Raw genomic sequence first — 19,527 nt, 5'->3', positions numbered from 1 at the left:
ACAAGTAGAGTAAAATATAACAATCAATTGAAAAGTAAAAAACAACTATTATGAAGTACATATCTAAGCAAGTGCCTTTAATAAACCTATACTTATAAATTAAGGCATTTTGAAAACAAACGAGAGTACTTGTTTACACCTTTGATATTTTCAACACGTTAAATGATGTCCGTAAGGTATAATTGAATTTTAACTAATAAGTTATAATTGTGAAATTAATCATAGACCTACTTTCATTTTCGATAAAAAAAAAAAACCCGAAATAGCAAAAATAAGAGTAAGGTGGTGGACACGCTTTGGCGGATCCAAGTCAGGAATAGTCTCGATCAAAATATGTACTTGCAATGAAATAATATTGAATGATTACGTATAGAGTGAATAGATTTACATCGAGCCTATTTCGAGAATTGATAAAAGTTAAGATTTGACAAATGTTGAATAAATAAAATAAGTCAATTCGTTTCTTAAGCGGGCGGCTTTAGTTTTGATACTCATTCGCTTGCAAAGCACGACTTCTGGTGAGAGAATGGGCTAGAACTTTCCAGAATGGGGTAATTAAGAACTCGGATTGACTAAATAACGACACGTGTAGGAGGAGTTCAACATGCATCGCGGGCAGATGCCTTGGATTGGACTTCGATCAATACAAAAAGTTAATGAATAAAATGGAGCAAATAATACGATTTTAGTATTAATGGAAAGGACTTTCCAGAACGGGGTGCCTAGAAACGGGTTGACTATACCCTGTACCGAGTTTTTGCTTCCACCACTTTTTGCTTGATATTTCGGTAATCATAAATACCTTTGTGCTCAAACTACGTTCATCCAATAATATGACAAATGTCCAGATTATCTGTTTTGAAACGCCCCCTCTATCGCTTCAGGTTTCAATACACATCCCAAACTAAAAAGTCTACGGAGATTTTGCATTGCACCAGCCATTAATAAGATAACGTTGAAAAATTGTGCGAGGTGTCCCGAGTACTTCCGAATGGAGAAAAGATGTAAACATTTCCCATTATAAATCTCCGTAAGAAATTTGTTTACGTTCCTGTGAACTTTTATGAGCGAAAATGATAATTGTTCAATGAAGTTATCTTTGATATATTCCCTTATATCGACTTTAACAGTATTTTTTTCACATGTATATGTATTTTTTATTAAAAATCATCAAAAAATGATGGAAGCAATAACTTGGGACAGACTATAATTAACATCATAGAGGAAAGTGTAGGGCGAGTTAACCATCGTCTTTGACCAGATACTTTGAATCTGAAAACTTTGGATTTAAAAAAAATGCATGCAAATGAATAATAACGCTTAACCTAGCCTATTTTAATTTTATACATTTTCATACCACGACAAATTGGTTGTACACCTGAAACATTTGTGAACAGATAATTGTATTTTACATCTATATACTGTCAATCGCAAGTTCTCGGGAGATTTTTTCATCCCTGCCCGCTCCTTAAATATCCCACAATGAATGCAGTTCGTTTTTATTTGCATTTTAAAGGATAAAGATAAGAAGAAAAAAATGGACAACGTATATACAAAAATGTAAAATATAAGGTTCAAAATATAAAGCATTATATTAAAATAATTTCTAAAGTGTTAATTCCCGCGCTTGTGCGGGGTATCATCTAGTAGCAATATAAAGTAAAAGTGTTTCTTTTATTTACTTGTGAAGTTATACTTAAGTAAGCCCTGACGATTTCAAAACATTCTATATTCTCTTTTTACAAATAAACTAAGCCGTCGTTGAATAGAAGAAATAAATGAAAGATGCAGAGATTACCTTTGGAAGCTATCCAGTTTTGCTCCTCAGCACTTTCTATTTCCATCAGTTGTGCGTTGATTTGATAACAATAGTCCTTAAAAACCGAAAACCAAAAAAAAAAAAAAAACCCAAACAAACAAACAAATAAAATGGCATTAAATAAATAGCATAAGTCAAACATAATAAAGAAATTATGATAACATTTTAGCGACTGATAGGAAATGAGATAACACAGGCACGGAGCATCATTATGAAAGTGAAATCGCAACTTCCCAAAGTCATGAAATTCCTAATCCAGGAAAGGGGGGGGGGGAGGTTGATGGTACCTATATCTTAGAATTCTCTGTTAATTTCCTTAGTTTCACTTCAAATTCTTTGTATGGTCCAAAAAATAGTGGAGGGGTAATTCCCTGATAATTCGTTCTTTTACCTGATAATTTAAGGAAACTGTTTGCTGCGATAAAAAGGGTGTGAGGGGGTGTAAAGTGCCTTAACCTACTTTCTTCTTGATTAAAATGAATAATAAAATCGGTATCAGCGTTGAATCGATAGCATGTGCCATTTAGAAACGTAGTAATGTTAAAATTTTCCAAAATAGTAAAGCTGTTAAGCTTATCAATACATTTCCCATCATATAAAGTAAAACGGTTGTTTGAAGGTCATTATTTCCAGATGTACAAATGGAAAGACGCTATTACTTTTATTGAAAGATTACGTTCATATGGTATTACTGTTTTATTGAATTTTTTTAAAACTGTTGTAAAATGTTATACAAGTTTAAAGAAAGAACTTTATTTTTGGATTTCGTATTAGGTCTAGACTGGTGTGATTTCCAAATGAATATTATTTTAAGGTACAAGTTTCAAATTATAACGTATCTGGTTAAATCGTGATGATAACGAACAGTGTTTAAAATCAAAAGTCCAAAGGAAAAATACAAAACAGGAGCAGAGCAAACACTGGCCTCTAAAAAGAAAAGTAGAGCTAGGATTGGGCGCCATGGAGGAGTAAGCATTCTCTGCTGAACGGTCACATCCGCCGTGTGCTCTTTGTCGTAATCGGAGACAAACGGAAAAATCCGAACACAATTAGGTGATTAAAAATGGTCTAACAATAAGTATGAAAAACGTCAGTCAGCATGCGACCCAGTGATTTCTTTTTCCCCCAAAAACTTTTGTGTAAAGTGCTCATGATAAAGATGATTACTATTGTGTAGTTCTCATTTATGAAATCTTGGATGATCATATAAAATGTATATATTAACTGGTTGTATAAATTCGTTAATTAAAAAAAACAACTGCTCAAACTTATTAACATTCAGCGTTGTCCGTACATTCAAAACCCTACAGCAAATAAACAACATATCACTTCCCTGCGTTCCACTAATTCACCTGCATTTGTAAGCAAAAAGACAGGTCATTTAAAGTGGGAAAGAGAAGTACAACGCATTAATATTTGTCCAAAAAAAATACACAGCAAACCTTTGCATTCATCCAAGTGCGTTGCCATTGAACAACACAATACTTTTTTCCTCCATAGCTGTGAACTCCTCCGAACATGCAAACTGAATTAAACAAAGTTATTAAAAATTAAGATCATATCAAAAACTGATGAAGTCTGCTATCCTAAAATCATTTTGAACTTCATAAGTTTAAATTAAAAAAGAAATTAGGCACACACCTGTACAACAGAAAAAAAGAAGTTATTAAGCTTTTTATTGTAAGTTAGCTTGAATATTCATACCAATTATCTATATCTTGTTTTTCAAATAAATTGTGGAACGCATAGATCAATTTTATCAAAAATTTGTATTTACATGTATATCTGCTTGATTTGGTGTAGCAAAGAAGCTATTTAAAAACAATTGCCATCAACTTTGCTTAGATAAAATCAACATGGTTGGATAGTCCTAATATTTTGTCAGAGCAAACTATAAAACCTCGCCAAATTAATAATTTTTCAATGTCAAGTGGTACGTAATATACATTTTAATATCTAGAATTCAGTATTGTTAGACCATGAACGATGCACAATTAAATTCTCACAAATCATATCTTTGTAGCCACACATTTAACCATATCATTAACAAGAATCACCTTTCATTTAGTTACAGAATCAGTTAAAGAATATTGTGATAGTGATATCTGTTTCGAAACTCATCCATTTTTTAGCAAATGTGTTTTCTTACAGTGTCTACTCTTAGAGGTTGAAGAGCGATAATTAGGGTCTTCCGTCTTCAGCGGAAGACCCTTCTATTATTGTAATGTTTCTTTTTCACTTTTCTTATTATTATTATTCTTTTTTTGTCTTACAAATTTTGTGCAGGCGATTTCTCGAAGATGACTGGTTCGATTTTTTTCAATTTTTCAGGGCTGATGCCTAGTCATATGAATTTTATACCGCCGGAACAGATTTTAAAATATCACTTCCGGTCGGAAGTTATCGTCGTTTTACGATTTTTAAAAGCCAATTTTGTCGGCGATGTTTCTCAAAAACGAGTAAAGATAGAGAACTGAAATTTTCAGAGATGAAAGATCTAGCAATATCCTCGTGCACCTCGGTCAAGAGAATGTTGGCCGTCACTTCCGCTCGTCACCGGAAGCAAATTTAAAAAATGAAAATTTTCAACTTTTGGTTTTTATATATTTTTTCCAGTTAGATGATAGGGACCCTTTTACTGATTCAGAATATGTAATTTGTTTTAAAATCGATCAAGGCGTTCTCGAGAAATTAAGCGTCAAAGTCCTGAAGCGAGAGTCCGAGTAGCTCAGTCGATATAGTCGTGGACATGGCCCAGCCGATCCGGGTTCAAGCCTCGAGTGCCGCAAAAATTTTTTCTCTTTTTTTCGCTTAGATCTACGATTTTATCTTTGAATTGATAAGTTTAATCTTATCTATTTAAAAATTGGACGGAAGACCCACTCGTTGCTCGCAACGAGATCGAATCTAGTTAAGGTCTTCCGTTTCCAACGGAAGACCTTATTGTTTTCGTACTGTTTATTATTATTTTTTTTTTCCAAATTTTGTGCACGCGATTTCTCGAAAACTACTCAACCGATCTGAACAATTTTTACACAGATGATGGGAAATTATCTGAATTTTATATGTTTTTGAATTTTTTGTCGTCGTCACTTCCGGTCCGGATTTACGGTCGATTTTGTAATTTTTTACGACCAATTTTGTGCAGAGTTGATCTCAGAAACTATAAGAGATATGACTTTGAAATTTTCAGGATAGGTAGAGCATGGTTTGAAGTTGTGCACTATTTAGTTGTTTTGCACCAGTGGCGCTATTCCTTGGAGCTCGCTTAGGCACAAAAATGGGGTTCAGATTTTGAATCAAAATTTCCATATGTTTTGATCAGTATCTTTTTATCAGTTGATATTTTGACAAGACATATAGAACAAAAGTAGTAGAGAATCAAAAGTTCTATCCAATAAAATCAAAAAAAGGGGCTGGCCCCTTTACTTAGGGACCAAGAGACTCGTAAATTCTATTACGAATAACTTGAAAACGATAAATATTTTGTTATGCATTATAAAATCAAAGTTGTTGATCTCTACATTATCGGTTTGAAAGAGTCATCGTCAGGCCCATGTCTGACGTAATTAGGGTTTTTATTCTTTATCTTCAAATATTTTTTTTTTGGGGGGGGGGTAATTTTGAAATTGTATCGATATCTCATGGTATCATTTTATCTAAAAAAAAAAAAAATCGGACGGAAGACCTACTCGTTACTCGTAACGAGGTCGTATCTAGTTATTTATATATTTTTTCAGTCTATAAAAATAAACAAATCCTCTTTGCATCAAGAACCAGGTCTTCGGTCATATTAATCATGGGTTATTCATTTATTAACTAGACGTTGACCCGTGCGTGCACGGGATGACATTGCAAATGATATCGGACATAAATTAAAGAAATAGAAACATCGATACCCCGTATTGATGACAATTACATAACCAAGCTTTAAGCCTACAATAATGCTATTAATTTCACTACACTCTGCTTAGTTAGGATAATCTTACTGTGTCTCGTGACAGCCTTCACTACAATTAAAATGCCGCCCATATACCCGTATTGTAGCAATATATTGCAGAATCGCTCCGAAACGAATTTGGAGAAGATTAAAGATTCTGCATTGAAAATAACAGTTAAATCATTTAAAGCAAAACCATTGTTAGGATATAAATACCTTTCATCTATAAATTTAATTCATATTAATAAATTTTTTCACCAACGTTTTTACTTGCTTCGAATTTACACACATTGTTAATAATCGGAACTCTCGGGATTTTCATATTAAATGAGCTGAGTTAGAGTTATCTTCCGTATATCCTTTGATGAACAGAATACTGTGGAATCATTAATTTTCGTGGGGGCCAATTTTCGTGGATTGCTGAAATTTTAGAGGTTCGTGGGGACGTAATTTCGTGTATTTTCTTTTACCTACAAAACGAAATATGACTTTATAGCCCTAATATATTATTCGTGGAGGATGTTAATTCATGGATGAGAGGTACCCACGAAATCCACGAAAATTGAGCCACCACGAATTCTAATGATTCCACAGTATATGACAATTTTCCATGAAAGTTAAGACGTATTTATAATATCGTTTCCGAGTTTATCCATGCATGCAAATTTGATATTGTGGAAACATAAACTAAATAGCCAACCGAGATTTAGTGTGCATGTAATGCACATGCGCAAGCTGTAAAATTTTAAAAAAAATGATTTTCGGATTTTTAAAAAGAATTTTCGTTGATTAATAATTAGCGAAGCTTGATTGAGAAAAAATAAAAACAAATAATCTTCAAGTACAAATGATGTTTAAAATATATAAAACAAAAGACAGTACTCTTCTGATTTCTCGGTATTAAAGCCCCAAAATTCGAGTATTATTTTGATATAGTAGTATAGATATGACCGTAAAGGGCTAATTTGCCCTATTTTTCTTTTTTTGCCTTGTTTCAAGAAAGTCACAATGGTAGCGATATTCTAATAAACACATTTATAAAAAATTGTTTTGAATTCTTCTCTAGTCTGAATACTCGAAGGGTGACAATACTGGCGAAAGAAGGAAAACTAAAACGGGAACGCATATGTCAAATTATTCATCCTTTAAATATACATATGGACGTTTTTCTTCTTAAAGTATGACATAAAAAAACTGCGTTTAATTTATTAATGTTTTCTAGAATAGTGTATCACATTTAGTTGATGGGCCAAAACATTGTTCTGAGCCAACTGAAAAAATCTTTTTTTTTTAAAAGATTGTTTAAAAAATTACTTGGTGCACAGTTATAGCCTTTGGTGTTCCAATTATTGCCCAGCACACAACTGGTGGAGTTGTTTCCTTCTCCAATGTATCCAAAGTCACAGCCGTATGTTACTGATGGTGGGGAGAACGTCTGTTGAGCGATGTAACCATTTGGTATTTCTGGAGGGTCACTACAGACTACAACAAGTGCAACAGCTTAGAATACTCACATGCATATATGCAATGGCATTTCACTTTGGTTGATAGGATCAATAATGTCGTCCGAAATAAATCGATATGAAACGTACTTCAACAATTCATTAAGTGAATATTTTTCAGGCCCATTTTATGTGATCTATTTTGCTAAAAGTGCAGCGTCTGCATTAGTGGCGTTTATCGCTAGTATTTCTTTTTTATAAAAAGACATGTCAACTAACGTCGATTCTTCTTTTTTTTATCTTTTGCATTTCATTATAAGTAACAAAAAGTATTGAAAAGCAGGTTGCAATAAAAATAGTCATAATCCTACGCAATTTATATAGGTTTGTCTTCATAAATCATAAAGGATTATTTATTTGATAAAATACGCACAATTATAGAAAATATAAGTTTGAAAGATAAGTCTTTAAGGGTATTGCACACCAATATACAATTCATGTGTGATCAATACCAAAAAAAATATCAATTAATAGCAAATTTTATTAGGTTCCCTGCGTCTTTCTGGTACATATGCCCCTCTGTCCCCATGCGACGACCGGTGACCTTTTGCATTATTGAAGTCTTATTTTTGAAAACTTAAAAGCCAATTTTTACCATTTTTAGTCTCGTTATCTCTTTGATAAGAGGAATCTTATTTGCGAAATGTGAATGGGACAAAATTACCCAAAAATGTCGTAAACACTTCTCGTCTTCAACACCATTGAGGAAAAATATGCAAAGTCATGGTGTCCATGAAAATGTCTATCAAAATTTTGAAACTCCTTGACCCTAAACCTCAAGGATATACACTGTCCATGAAAAGTTAAAGCTTTTATTTATATATTTGGTTTTTTTTGTTTTTGGTTTGGGGGGAGGGGATAATTTCATAATAATCTTTATTTTTAGGCCACTAATGTCACTCTTGGATTCAACTACACACCATTTTTTTAAATTTAAGTTTGCAAATATCAAATAATAAAAGCGGGAAGAACAGAGAGTGAAGTGTCAGATTAAGGTAAGACTACAAAATGAAGCTTAAAATGCATTCATGAGAATCCCTGACAAGTCCAGTTGTGGTCTATATTATTCGGGTTAACAGTAAGGTCCATTTGCCTCTTGTGTTAATAAAAACATTTGATTCGAACAATGATTACATGTCCTTGACTCCTTTTAAGATTTATTATTAGAAATATTTACTATACGTTCGCTAATAATTAGCTCTTATATACCTTGTTATCGCAAAAATCCAGGCAAAATAACGCATATTTATTTTTAATTTACCTCTGAATGAATACAAAAACAATCTCAATTTTTAGAGAGTTGATTTTAATCAACTCTCCTATGCAGTTATATGTACTCTGGCAAACGGAAACTGAAACAGTGTTTGGACCTAAACACAAATCATCACCGCTGACAAGAGTTAGTTCTTGAAAATAATCGATAAAGTCGATGTAATGTACGCTGAACCATTTTTTTTTAGAAAGAAAACTTATAAATACCTAAGAAATAGACAGATTTTAAATAGTACGAAAAATTTAGAAGTTTTTTGCAGTCGTATCTATTCCTACAACAGAGTTCAATGTATTCTCGTTCAACCATCGGTTGTCTCCGTACGTCTCCGTCAAGCAGAGAGTCAGTCTATATTCAGAGGTCGCATCATCAAGCTATCACTTGACCTAGTATCTCTTACTTGTCGGAGATTAACGGAGACAGCCGAGCATCTGGTTGAGCGAGACTAGAGTTCATTTTTGTTTGGATCTATACAGTTTTTGAAATATTTCGAATACTGATACAGAGTTTGATGAAATCAATACTATATTTTAATATAACACCACATGATTCACAAGAGGTTTTCTTGAAATTCTTGTCGGAAAAGTCCGAGAATCCATATTATAAAAATGTGCGTAATTAAAATATAGATTATAAACTACGGTACTTGCCAAGCAAAATATAATATATCTGATTTTAAAATAAATAATAATCGATAAAATCAACTCCCGTCAGTATTTTGATTAAAGCTTATATCGGACTTTAAAATGTGAAATGTAAAAAAAGAAAGATAATGAATACGATTTAAAATATATTATTGGGAGTTGATTTAATCAACTCTCCTATGCAGTTACTCGGACAAACCAAACGTGAAACAGTGTTTGGACATGAGCACAAATCAATACACCGATGACAACATATAGTTCTAATCGATAAATTCGATGTAATGAGTTATTAAGCATTGTTTTTCAAGGCAACTTATTTATAGATTCCTTCCAAAAAGTCAGATTTTAAATGTTGCGGATAATTTAGATATTTTTTTGAAATTGTACATTTTATGTATTCCTACGCTAGAGTTCAATATTGTCTCGTACAGCCAGACGCTGGGCTGTCTCCAAAAATCTCCGACAACCGGAGAGTCTCTGTTAACGGAGACAGCTGAGAGTTTGGTTGAACATTACATTGAACGTTGGTTATAACACAACATGATCCATATTGGGTTTTCACGCAATTCCTGTGTGATAATTCATATTTTAAAAAATGTGCGTAATTCAAATACATATAGTGAACAACTTGCCATGCAAAATAACATATTGTTCATTTTATCATAAATAATATTCGAAAAAATCAATTCACGTCAGTACTTCAGTACTTTGATTACTCTAATCAGCATCCATAAAGCTGACAGTCTTATCAAAATTTGCAAACAAAATCTAGATGTGTTCCATTCCATTTATAGCAATTTAAAATTTAAACAATATATTTTGCATTATATATGCTGAAAAAGATCTGCAAAATACGAAACTTACTGACAGGCATACACACAAACTGATCGAACGTTGTGCGGATACACTTGGATTGTAGATTACAGGTCACATTAGTTCCACATGTTCTGTTGTTCTAAGATTTAAAAAAGAAAAGATAGTTTAAAAACTAGACTCTTGTTGCAAAAGCAACAAAAAGGTCTTCCGTTTTGATATACATGTATCAATTTAACTGTAAGACGTTGCTTCTCTCACATAGAAAAAATATTGGATGTGATAATTATTGTGAATGATATATCCAGACGTTACTTCTATGTAAAACAACCGGAATAAAAAAGAAATCAATTTTTGAAGTACTTTCTGTGACGACCGGAAGTAGCGACGAACTAAACAAAACATGTTAACCATTTTTACTATCATAAGTCAATCTTTCGTCAAAGTTTGGTTGTTCGCATCTCTGCAAATTTGTGATCTCTTTGAAACAATGTTTTCTGTCTCGGGACCGGAAACGGACGAACGGAAGTTGTTAAAAAAAGGCTCGTATTTCTCGTACATTTGCTTAGCGTGCATCACTGTTTATGAGGCTAGATAAAACACACCATAAGATTAGTTAAACTTGTTAAAAATATTATTTGTTTGAACCCTTACGGTGGGAACCGGAAGTGACAGTTGACAAAATAAAACCCGTAAAACACATTTCAATTAAATGTCTATCATTCATGGAAGCTTCGTGTCTCAATCACTTACAGTGACAAAAATCTCGCGGGCATCACATTTGGAAAACGAAAAGCTACATTATTAAGAGATATTTGAGATATCTCAACGGAAGTAAAATTTATTTGCTAATTTAACATTATATACATGTATATGTAATAACTAAGATTGTATACTGATATATTCATTCCATATCTTATATATAAATTAAGAAAAAAAAATGTTTGATGTGCTTCCGATGACGACTGGAAGTTACACCGAACAAAACAAAATAGTGTAAACACATGTACATAAATAGGTATATTATCCGTCAAAGTTTGATTGTTCAAGTCATGACCGTTTCTGAGAACTCGTCGAAATAAGGTTTTTTGTCTCGGGACAGGAAACGGACGACCGGAAATGATTTTTGACAAAATGAAAAAAACGCCTCGAGATATTGTCATTCTCTTTCATTCCAGAAAATTTCATAAAAATCTATTCAGCCATCTCTGAGAAATCTTGTGGACAAAAAAGGAAAAAAAAAAAATAATAACTAGATTCGATCTCGTTGCGAGCAACGAGTGGGTCTTCCGTCTGATTTTTGAATAGATTAGATTAAACTTAGCAATTCAAAGATAAAATCGTAGATCTAAGCGAAAAATAGAGAGAAAAAATTTGCGGCAATCGGGGCTTGAATCCGGGTCGCCTGGGCTATGTCCACGACTCTATCGACTGAGCTACTCGGACTCTCGCTTCAGAACTTTGACGCTTAATTTCTCGAGAATGCCTTGATCGATTTTAAAACAAATAACATATTCTGAATCAGTAAGAAAGTCACTATAAGGTGTAAAAATTTCAAAAAATAATACCGAGCTCTACCGGCAAGGCGTGTGTGAATAGAAAATTCGGACTATTTGCACATTCATTGAACGGATTTTTTTGGCGTCAGTAAATCGGACCAGTAATGCCTTGTTTTAATCGTCCCAGTAGTTCCCTGTAATTATGGTTTCCCATTTCACACTCTCACGAGAACAAGATAAAAGACTACGTACATGCATTGAAACAACGCCAATTTCCGGAGTTATCGTCCTTTTGAGTGACGTCACAATGGATTTTTTACACATTGATCCGACAGAGTTTTTCGGAGTCAGTAAATTTCGACCCACAATGCAATTCCTCAATGTCGGCGGATCTCACTAGACTTGATACCATCTCGCGAGAATCAAAGTAAAACTTTTGAGAAACAGATAAATTGTGTAATTTCCAGAACATCATGCTTTTTAAGTAAACCAAACAGTATTTTTCGCGTAGTTTTTTCTGACGTGAACTTTGACGTCACAATAAGGGGAAACTACTCTAAGTTGTTATTGTAAATCTGCTGAAATATAAATACCAAAATCTTCTCAAAATCTTGCAGAGCTATCGAATCGGGACATTTCTTCAGAGATAGGAAAGAGCTGTAACTTGCTCTCATTTGGATAAAAGCTCACAATTATTTTATTCACTATATTTACGGTAATTTCCAGGAACGTTTTTTAAATTGGGCGTGGCAACATCATTCAAAAAATCTTCATAAGCAAAAAGAAAAAAAAAATTCTCAAAATCAGGAAAATTCTAATCGGGGTGGGGAATGGGGAGTGCGTGGTATGCCTTTAGCTCTTTAGCTGCTCAAAAGTGTCTTTATATTCACTACTATTTACGATAATACATGCTCCCGGGGGATCCATTTTCCTTATGTGATCAACAAATTTTTTTATAGGTAAATTTGATTTTTTTTTAAACGGGGGAGGGGGGAATTTGTGATGAGTCAATTTTTATTTGTAAGTTTAACAAAAATTCTGGTGCAAGAAAAGAGGAAATAAACTGCAATGTACATTATGTTAAAATCTTTATTATTCAACAACATTTTATTTGAGATAAATTCTATATTGGCGTGCGACCAGTATATAAACAATCTGATTAAAATCAGATCTCTGATCCGTTCCGACAAATTCTGATGTCGCTACACTTTGGTTAGCGACTATCAGAATTTCGGAGCGTTACAAAGATCTGATTTTAATCAGATTGGTATATAAATAAATAAAAAATCTTATGAATCATGAATAATGAAAATGTACTTGAAAAATAGGTATATTTATTTTATTTTGCATTCAAATTTATTTACTTTACGTCACTACTTTAATTTTTATTGATTTATCATAATTCATTTTGATCACCTGCTGCTTTCGCCCCAACGGTCGCACCGTAAAACATATTATTAAAAAATAAAAGAGTCGAAAAATTCAATTTTTCAAATTTCCTTCCGGTGACGACCGGAAGTGACGGCGGACATTCATTTGACCGAGGTGCACCAGAAAAACGGTAGATCTATCATCTCTGAAAATTTCAGTCTTTTATCTTTACTCGTTTTTGAGAATCCTGACAGACAAAATTGACTTTTTAAAATCGTAAACGGACGATAACTTCTGACCGGAAGTGTATTTTCAAAAATTAACAAATATGTATCAGCTTTAGATAAAAACACGTTAATATTGAAAATTTGAGCGAAATCGAGTAAGCCATCTCCGAGAAATCGTCTGCACAAAATCGGTAAGAAAAAAAAAGAATAATAAGAAAAGTGAAAAAGAAACCGAAGAATAATAGAAGGGTCTTCCGCTGAAGACGGAAGACCCTAATAATAATAAGAAACATTACAATCACTATAAGGTCTTCCGTTGGAAACGGAAGACCTTAATTATAAATACTCGGATTAATATATGAAGCAGAATTTTCAGACTTAAGTTACCAAAATTGGCTTCCCAAAAGCAACAGAACAAACTTCTTCAAAAGAGGACATTTCTTATTGGAATCTATTGGTTCGCGTGTTAGAATCACATTTTTGCCTAACAGTGTTAGGAATATCAGGGTTTTTTTTAAATAAACTAAATATAGATTTTCTTTAACATCTAGATTTCAATGGAAGCATGCATGTTTGAATTAGGCTATCTTATAAGAGATGAATTTTAATTTTTTGCTACTTATCATAAACTCTAGTGCATGTACATGTATATCACTTGAAATTAAATTATTTCATTAAATTTTTAATCATAGGAAATAAGAAAGGATATTCAAGCACGTATTGTTTTTTTTTAAAGTGTGTGTGGGGCAGCTTCATTAAAAACATCTTGGCAAGCAATAAATAAAATGAGGAATTCTTAAAATCATTAAAAAAAATTGTAACTTCAATTTAATTAGATTACTTTTTTCAGTTTCATTTATTACATTCTCCAACAAAAGTAGGGGGGGGGGGGCAAATTCATGATATTTCCATTTATTATATACTGAACAAAAAAAGAAAGGTATAGCATAAATAATTAGTTGTCAATTTATTTAAAATCAAAGGATCAGAAAGGTGTTTTGTTATGATACCAAGGCGGTACCAATGTTTGACAATATTCTTTTGTAAAAAGTCACTTTTAGAAACACACGGGCTTAGAACACTCTTCTGATCTACCCTGGGGTCAGAATGGAATTTCACAAGACAGTACCGTGTGTGGCCACCACCTGCATTCAATACCGCGACACGCCTTCTACGCATCGAGGATACATATCGTTGAATTACATGCCCCGGCATATAATTCCATTCCTCCTCTAGTGCTGTTGCCAGTTGCAAGAGATTCTGAGGCTGGACTCTGCGCATCCTTACTCTCCTACCTAAATCGTCCCAATCGTTTCGATTGGGGAGAGATCCGGAGATTTGGAGGGTCAGTCTAGCATGTCAACGTTCTTCTGGTTTAGGAATTCTCTTGTTGCTTGAGCCGTGTGAGCTGTTGCTTTGTTCTGTTGGAATGTTAGACAAGGGATATTGTTGATATGGCAGTACAACAGGTGGGCGAATTCCATATCTTTGGGATGTTAAGGTACCTTTCACTACAACAGGTCTTTTTCATGTTCACCACTAATTCCTCCTCAAACCAGTACACTGCCACCACCAAATCTGTCTACTTCTGTCACACAGCAACCAGCAAAACGCTCCCCACGTCTCCTCCAGACACGGGCTCTTCCATCGGCAAACTTCAAACTAATACGAGACTCGTCACTAAAGAGAACTCACGACCAGTCTTCCATCCGAAAGCACAAATGTTGCCGCGCCCAGTTGCGTCGGGAGGTCTCTGTTCCTTTGTACGGTCTACGGGCTTTCAAACTACAACGCTTCAGTCTGTTTCGTACCGTCTGAGAGCTAATCATCCTCCCTAAAGCATTTTCAGCTGAATCTGCCGCCGCTAAAAATCTGTTTCTCAGATGAAGCAACCGGATTTGACTGTTGGTTACTCCAGGTTTTCCGCCGCGGGCCGGTCATCGGTATATTCAGTGTTCTGGAAACTTTTCCAAAGAAGGCTGATCGTCTTCTGAGACGTTCCAACTGTGGCTGCTACAGTGTTTTTGGGCATGCATGCTTGGAGCATCCCAACGCAGCGTTCACGGTTTTCTTTAGAAAATCGGGGCATTTCAAAAATCGCATTTATTGAACTATATTTTTGATTTTCTGTTTTGACAGACAGCAACGATTTTCTTTGCAAAGAATTTTGCGGATACACGTGGTCAAACTGTGTGTAGCACGAGCTTCTACCCATTGAACTCACGGTCAGTTAAAGGCCGTTACGGTTAAATAATCAGGTCTTTTTTCATCACAATAGAATGTAGTTTAACTCTTTTATATAGGGCATTTATTGTCAAACATTTTGTTTGAACAAAAGTAAAACAAAATCGTACACTTACATATATACCCTTTTTTGTTCAGTATATATGTAAAGTTAAGAAAAGTTCTTGCTGCAAAAAAGGGGAAAGAAACTACTACTACACAACCCCGATGCTACGTGCCTATGATGTGTACACATGGTGTGCTCTGGAGTATTCTTCTGTGATCCCAATTTCTACTCAACCACTAATCGGCGCGCTAAAACTATAAATGAGACAATTTGGCGCGAAGTCCTGCTTTACCATTCACGCAACAGCAGAGATCTCGATCCGATGATTTGAATGAACTCATCCATTGGCACAGATCCATGGGGAGGTGGTCAAATGAAATTTTTGAAATTTTTTTTTTAACAACTACATATGTTATACTTTGGATCGAATATTTTGGAAGAAATCTATCGAATTAACCCACTTGACTAGCAATTGTTGACTGTAGTATTAATATACATTTAGTAAGACACGCGAGTTTTGTGATGAATGATGAATGAAATAACCAAATTGATCGAAAATCGGATAACATCCTACTTCGGCGATTAAGTCCCCCAAGGAAACTTTTCAGCTATGTGAATATATATTTATTTTAATACTACCTAATGATTCTTCGGTAATGACGATAATCCAACAGCAATTATTACTTATATTTTATCGTAATGAACAATATTGTAACAACCTGTAGCGATGACCCCCCCCCCCTTTTTTCCAATGTTAAATTATGGCTAATCTTTTTTTTTAGCCGGGCTCTGCTGAAAGCAGAGAACTGGTTGTAGGCAGTCAAATCGCCAATGTTACCATAAATAGCACAACTTCAAAAGTAAACAAAAAACCAAACAGCGTCAAAAAAAACTCCCACTATACAAAATAGTTACACAAAAGGCTAGGTGTTGGTCTTTTGTTTCTTTTTTTAATTTCAAGAGATTTTTTCTATCTTGTTTAGTTTTCATATTAATAACGTGTTTTAAAAAAAAACAATACCATGCATTCTGGACACATACAATGCGCATGAATTTCCATTAACTATTTGTTCCGCGTTGAAGAAATGGGTATTGAATATATAACGCTTGTTGCAAAATTCAAGGCAGCAACTGTTGAATTTTTTTCTACTAGACAGACATATTTTCGTTAATAGGATTACACACGTGCTCTGCTTGGTTGCGTCATGACACCAGGCAACCAATTTAGTTTTTATAATATAATGTCACAAAATGACGATATTTAAAGGAAATGAACTTAAAACAGGTTTGATGCACATCTGAATCTACGCATATGTCTGCTATTGGAGAATGTCATTGACTTAGCGAAGGCCCCTCTCCGCAAAAAAAAAAGCGCTGAAAAGACAAATGTATTGTGTTGAGATATAGTAAATAAATCACCTTAGCGTTTTTGTTTGATTTGTTTTTTTTATGTTTTTGTTTTTGTGTTTTTAACATTCTTGTTGCATTTACAAAGAAGTTTAAATCTATTTTTAACATAACTAAATACCATCGCATAGACGTTAGACGTCATATTCATGTAAATACAAAATAGGTTAGATATATTTATCTTTAATAAAAAAAAAGTAATGTCTAATCTCGAATATTTACATTCTACTGTGTTTTTCCATTAAATTCCGTGATGTTTAAATGCCTCTAAATGCAACACCTATTCACTGCGTATGAATTTATAAGTAATTTACATAAGTATTTCTCAAACAGTGATTTCTATGTTAACTTATCGGTTAAAAACTGTTTTTCATAAATGTTGCCAAAACACCATGTTTTATAATTATTCGACAAAACAGTTGACTTAATTGTTAAAACCAACATTTCAATAGTTACTTTTTATGGATTATATTTTCATGCTCGTCGATCTCATCTCAACGGTCTCTGTAATAACCAGTTTACACCGGTTTTACATAGCAGCTGTTCTTGCTGTTACTAATTTACTCCTTCCGTGATCTGCACTTTATATCGATTTGTTTAAGTAAACATTTGATTTCTTCAGAAGGGGAATGTAAATATAAGCATTAAATGATTTATTTTTGACGTCGTCGTGTCAATAACTGCCGTCAGATGAGCAGACAAATTATCATAACGCGTTAGCGCGTTATTCAATTTCTCTGCTCACCTGAAGGCAGTTATTGACACGACGACGTCAAAAACAAATCATTCAGTGCTATAATGAAATGTTTTTTAATCACATTGTTTTTGAATGTAATGAAATAGGAACTACATACCGGATGCGATATTTCGAGGTAAACATAATCTTGATCGTTGATCAAAGAAATATTTCCATCCTTCCTATGGCTATTCAACTCACACACAAAAAGTTTACGATGAAAGTTTATAGAGGAACACAAAGAAAATGCTTCACATTCCTTAAGGCACATCTGCATTCCAAAATTGTCTAGTACCATAAAAGGAATCACTGGTAACTTCTTCCCAACTTCTTTGGTACTTTCCAATGCATTTGATAGACAAACATGTACTTCTGGTAACTTCTCCCCAAATACTTTGGTACTTTCCAATGCATTTGATAGAAAAACATGCGCTACTAAAATACGAAGAATATCCGTTAAATTCCGTAATTCCATTTCTTTAAAAAAATTGTTTTTTTTTTTTTTTTTTACTAGATACCGTTGGAAAATGGATGGGTATTTTAATACTTATGTGTAACGAACGATATTATCATTTATCCTCTCTATCAAACTTCAGATTATGTGTTGTACGAAGTATTTCTATGGATGATAAATCGAAACGTTTAAAGTCGAACTGCATCGGGTTATTTTGATTGGTTGTTAATCGCTTCCTTTCTGTGAAATGTTAAATAATACCTTTTATTTCAACTAGAAATAAAGGACTGTCGTCATTCAAAAAAAACAATGAACGTTTATATATTGTTCGGTTGAGTTATTGTTGGACGAATATGGATTGGTTCGGACGAACAAGGGTTCCTCATGAATCTTACATTGATGATAAAAAAACAATTTTGCACAGGCATTGTGGACTGCATTTTGATTGCGTTTCGAGTTTAAACAATTGTAGCGTTTAGAAATTCAGAATTAGTCTTCAGGTGGGTCTTCTGGCTTTGATCAATCAAAAATTGTCTTTATTAGCTATAGTATATAAAGCATTTAATACTCATTAGTGTAATGCCAGATAAAAGCCCTTCGTCTATCAATTTTCATTAATTTCAAAGGAGAGTATCGAATACTACGGCCAATGAAGGCAAAATCATCAGTGACTTATTGCTAGCGCTCTTGAGTTAGTCTTTTTTCACTGAAATATGCATACTCGGCTTCATTGTAGGGGACGTTTATAGTCGAGCTGCATCAAGCTCTTTGATTGGTTTGTTAATCACTTCCTTTCTGTATATTATAAATTCATATTTTTTCAACTAGAAATAAAGGGCTGTCTTTATTTGTATAAACAATGAACGTTTATATTTTGTTCGATTGAGTTATTTGTTGGACGAGTTCGGGTTCCTCATGAATCTTTCATTGATGGAATGAAACAATTTTGCACAGTCATACTGGATTGCATTTCGAGTTCAAACAAATATAGAGGCATTTAGAAATTCAGAATCATAATAAATAACTAGTTTTATTTTTTATTCCTTCAAGCTCGGAAAACAACCTCGGAGATATGTTTTCCGATAAGCTTGCAGGAAACGCTCGCGAAGCTACGATTGCTACAAAACAGTACCAATGGTTCTTCAAAATGTTCACCTCGAAATTGAAATAACAGTAGATACATAATGATTAAGGCACAGTCAATGAGCTATGCCATTGCCGATGAGAAGCTTTTAGATTCAAAACTCTTAATTCAAACCCCACTCCAGCACAGTTTCAACACACCATTGTGCCTTCTTATTGTTAATTAATCGATTCAGAAATTTGAACCAATGTTTTAAAAATCTGCTTCTGGGATTTTTGATGGCTACAGCGCTAGATCACCAATCTTTCTAAAAAAATTAGCTTGTTATAAAACGATGAACTTTTATACATTTGTCACATGTTTAGCTCAATATGCTGTAGATATCACCTATGTAGTATTTTTTTAAGTAACACTCTATATTCTTACGTCGAGTGGCGTCGTAATTTAATATAACGTTGCTCTAGGCCGTTG

General features: G+C 33.7%; 1 protein-coding gene across 1 annotated transcript; it reads right to left on the bottom strand.

Annotated features, from left to right (window-relative positions):
• Positions 1-1,542: 1,542 nt before the first annotated feature.
• On the bottom strand, positions 1,543-18,095 carry LOC105317717 (uncharacterized). Its single transcript, XM_066083026.1, has 5 exons — positions 17,637-18,095; positions 10,040-10,130; positions 7,074-7,241; positions 3,262-3,344; positions 1,543-1,874 (listed from the first exon to the last, which is right to left on the bottom strand). Exons 1-5 carry the CDS (start codon positions 17,991-17,993, stop codon positions 1,740-1,742), a joined length of 834 nt encoding a protein of 277 aa, XP_065939098.1. The 5' UTR covers positions 17,994-18,095; the 3' UTR covers positions 1,543-1,739.
• Positions 18,096-19,527: the final 1,432 nt, after the last annotated feature.

Source organism: Magallana gigas, chromosome 1 (genome assembly GCF_963853765.1).
Source record: "Magallana gigas chromosome 1, xbMagGiga1.1, whole genome shotgun sequence".
NCBI classification, from domain to species: Eukaryota; Metazoa; Mollusca; class Bivalvia; order Ostreida; family Ostreidae; genus Magallana; species Magallana gigas.
The sequence above is the reverse complement of the archived record's forward strand: the minus strand, read 5'-3'. Positions and strand labels throughout refer to the sequence as shown.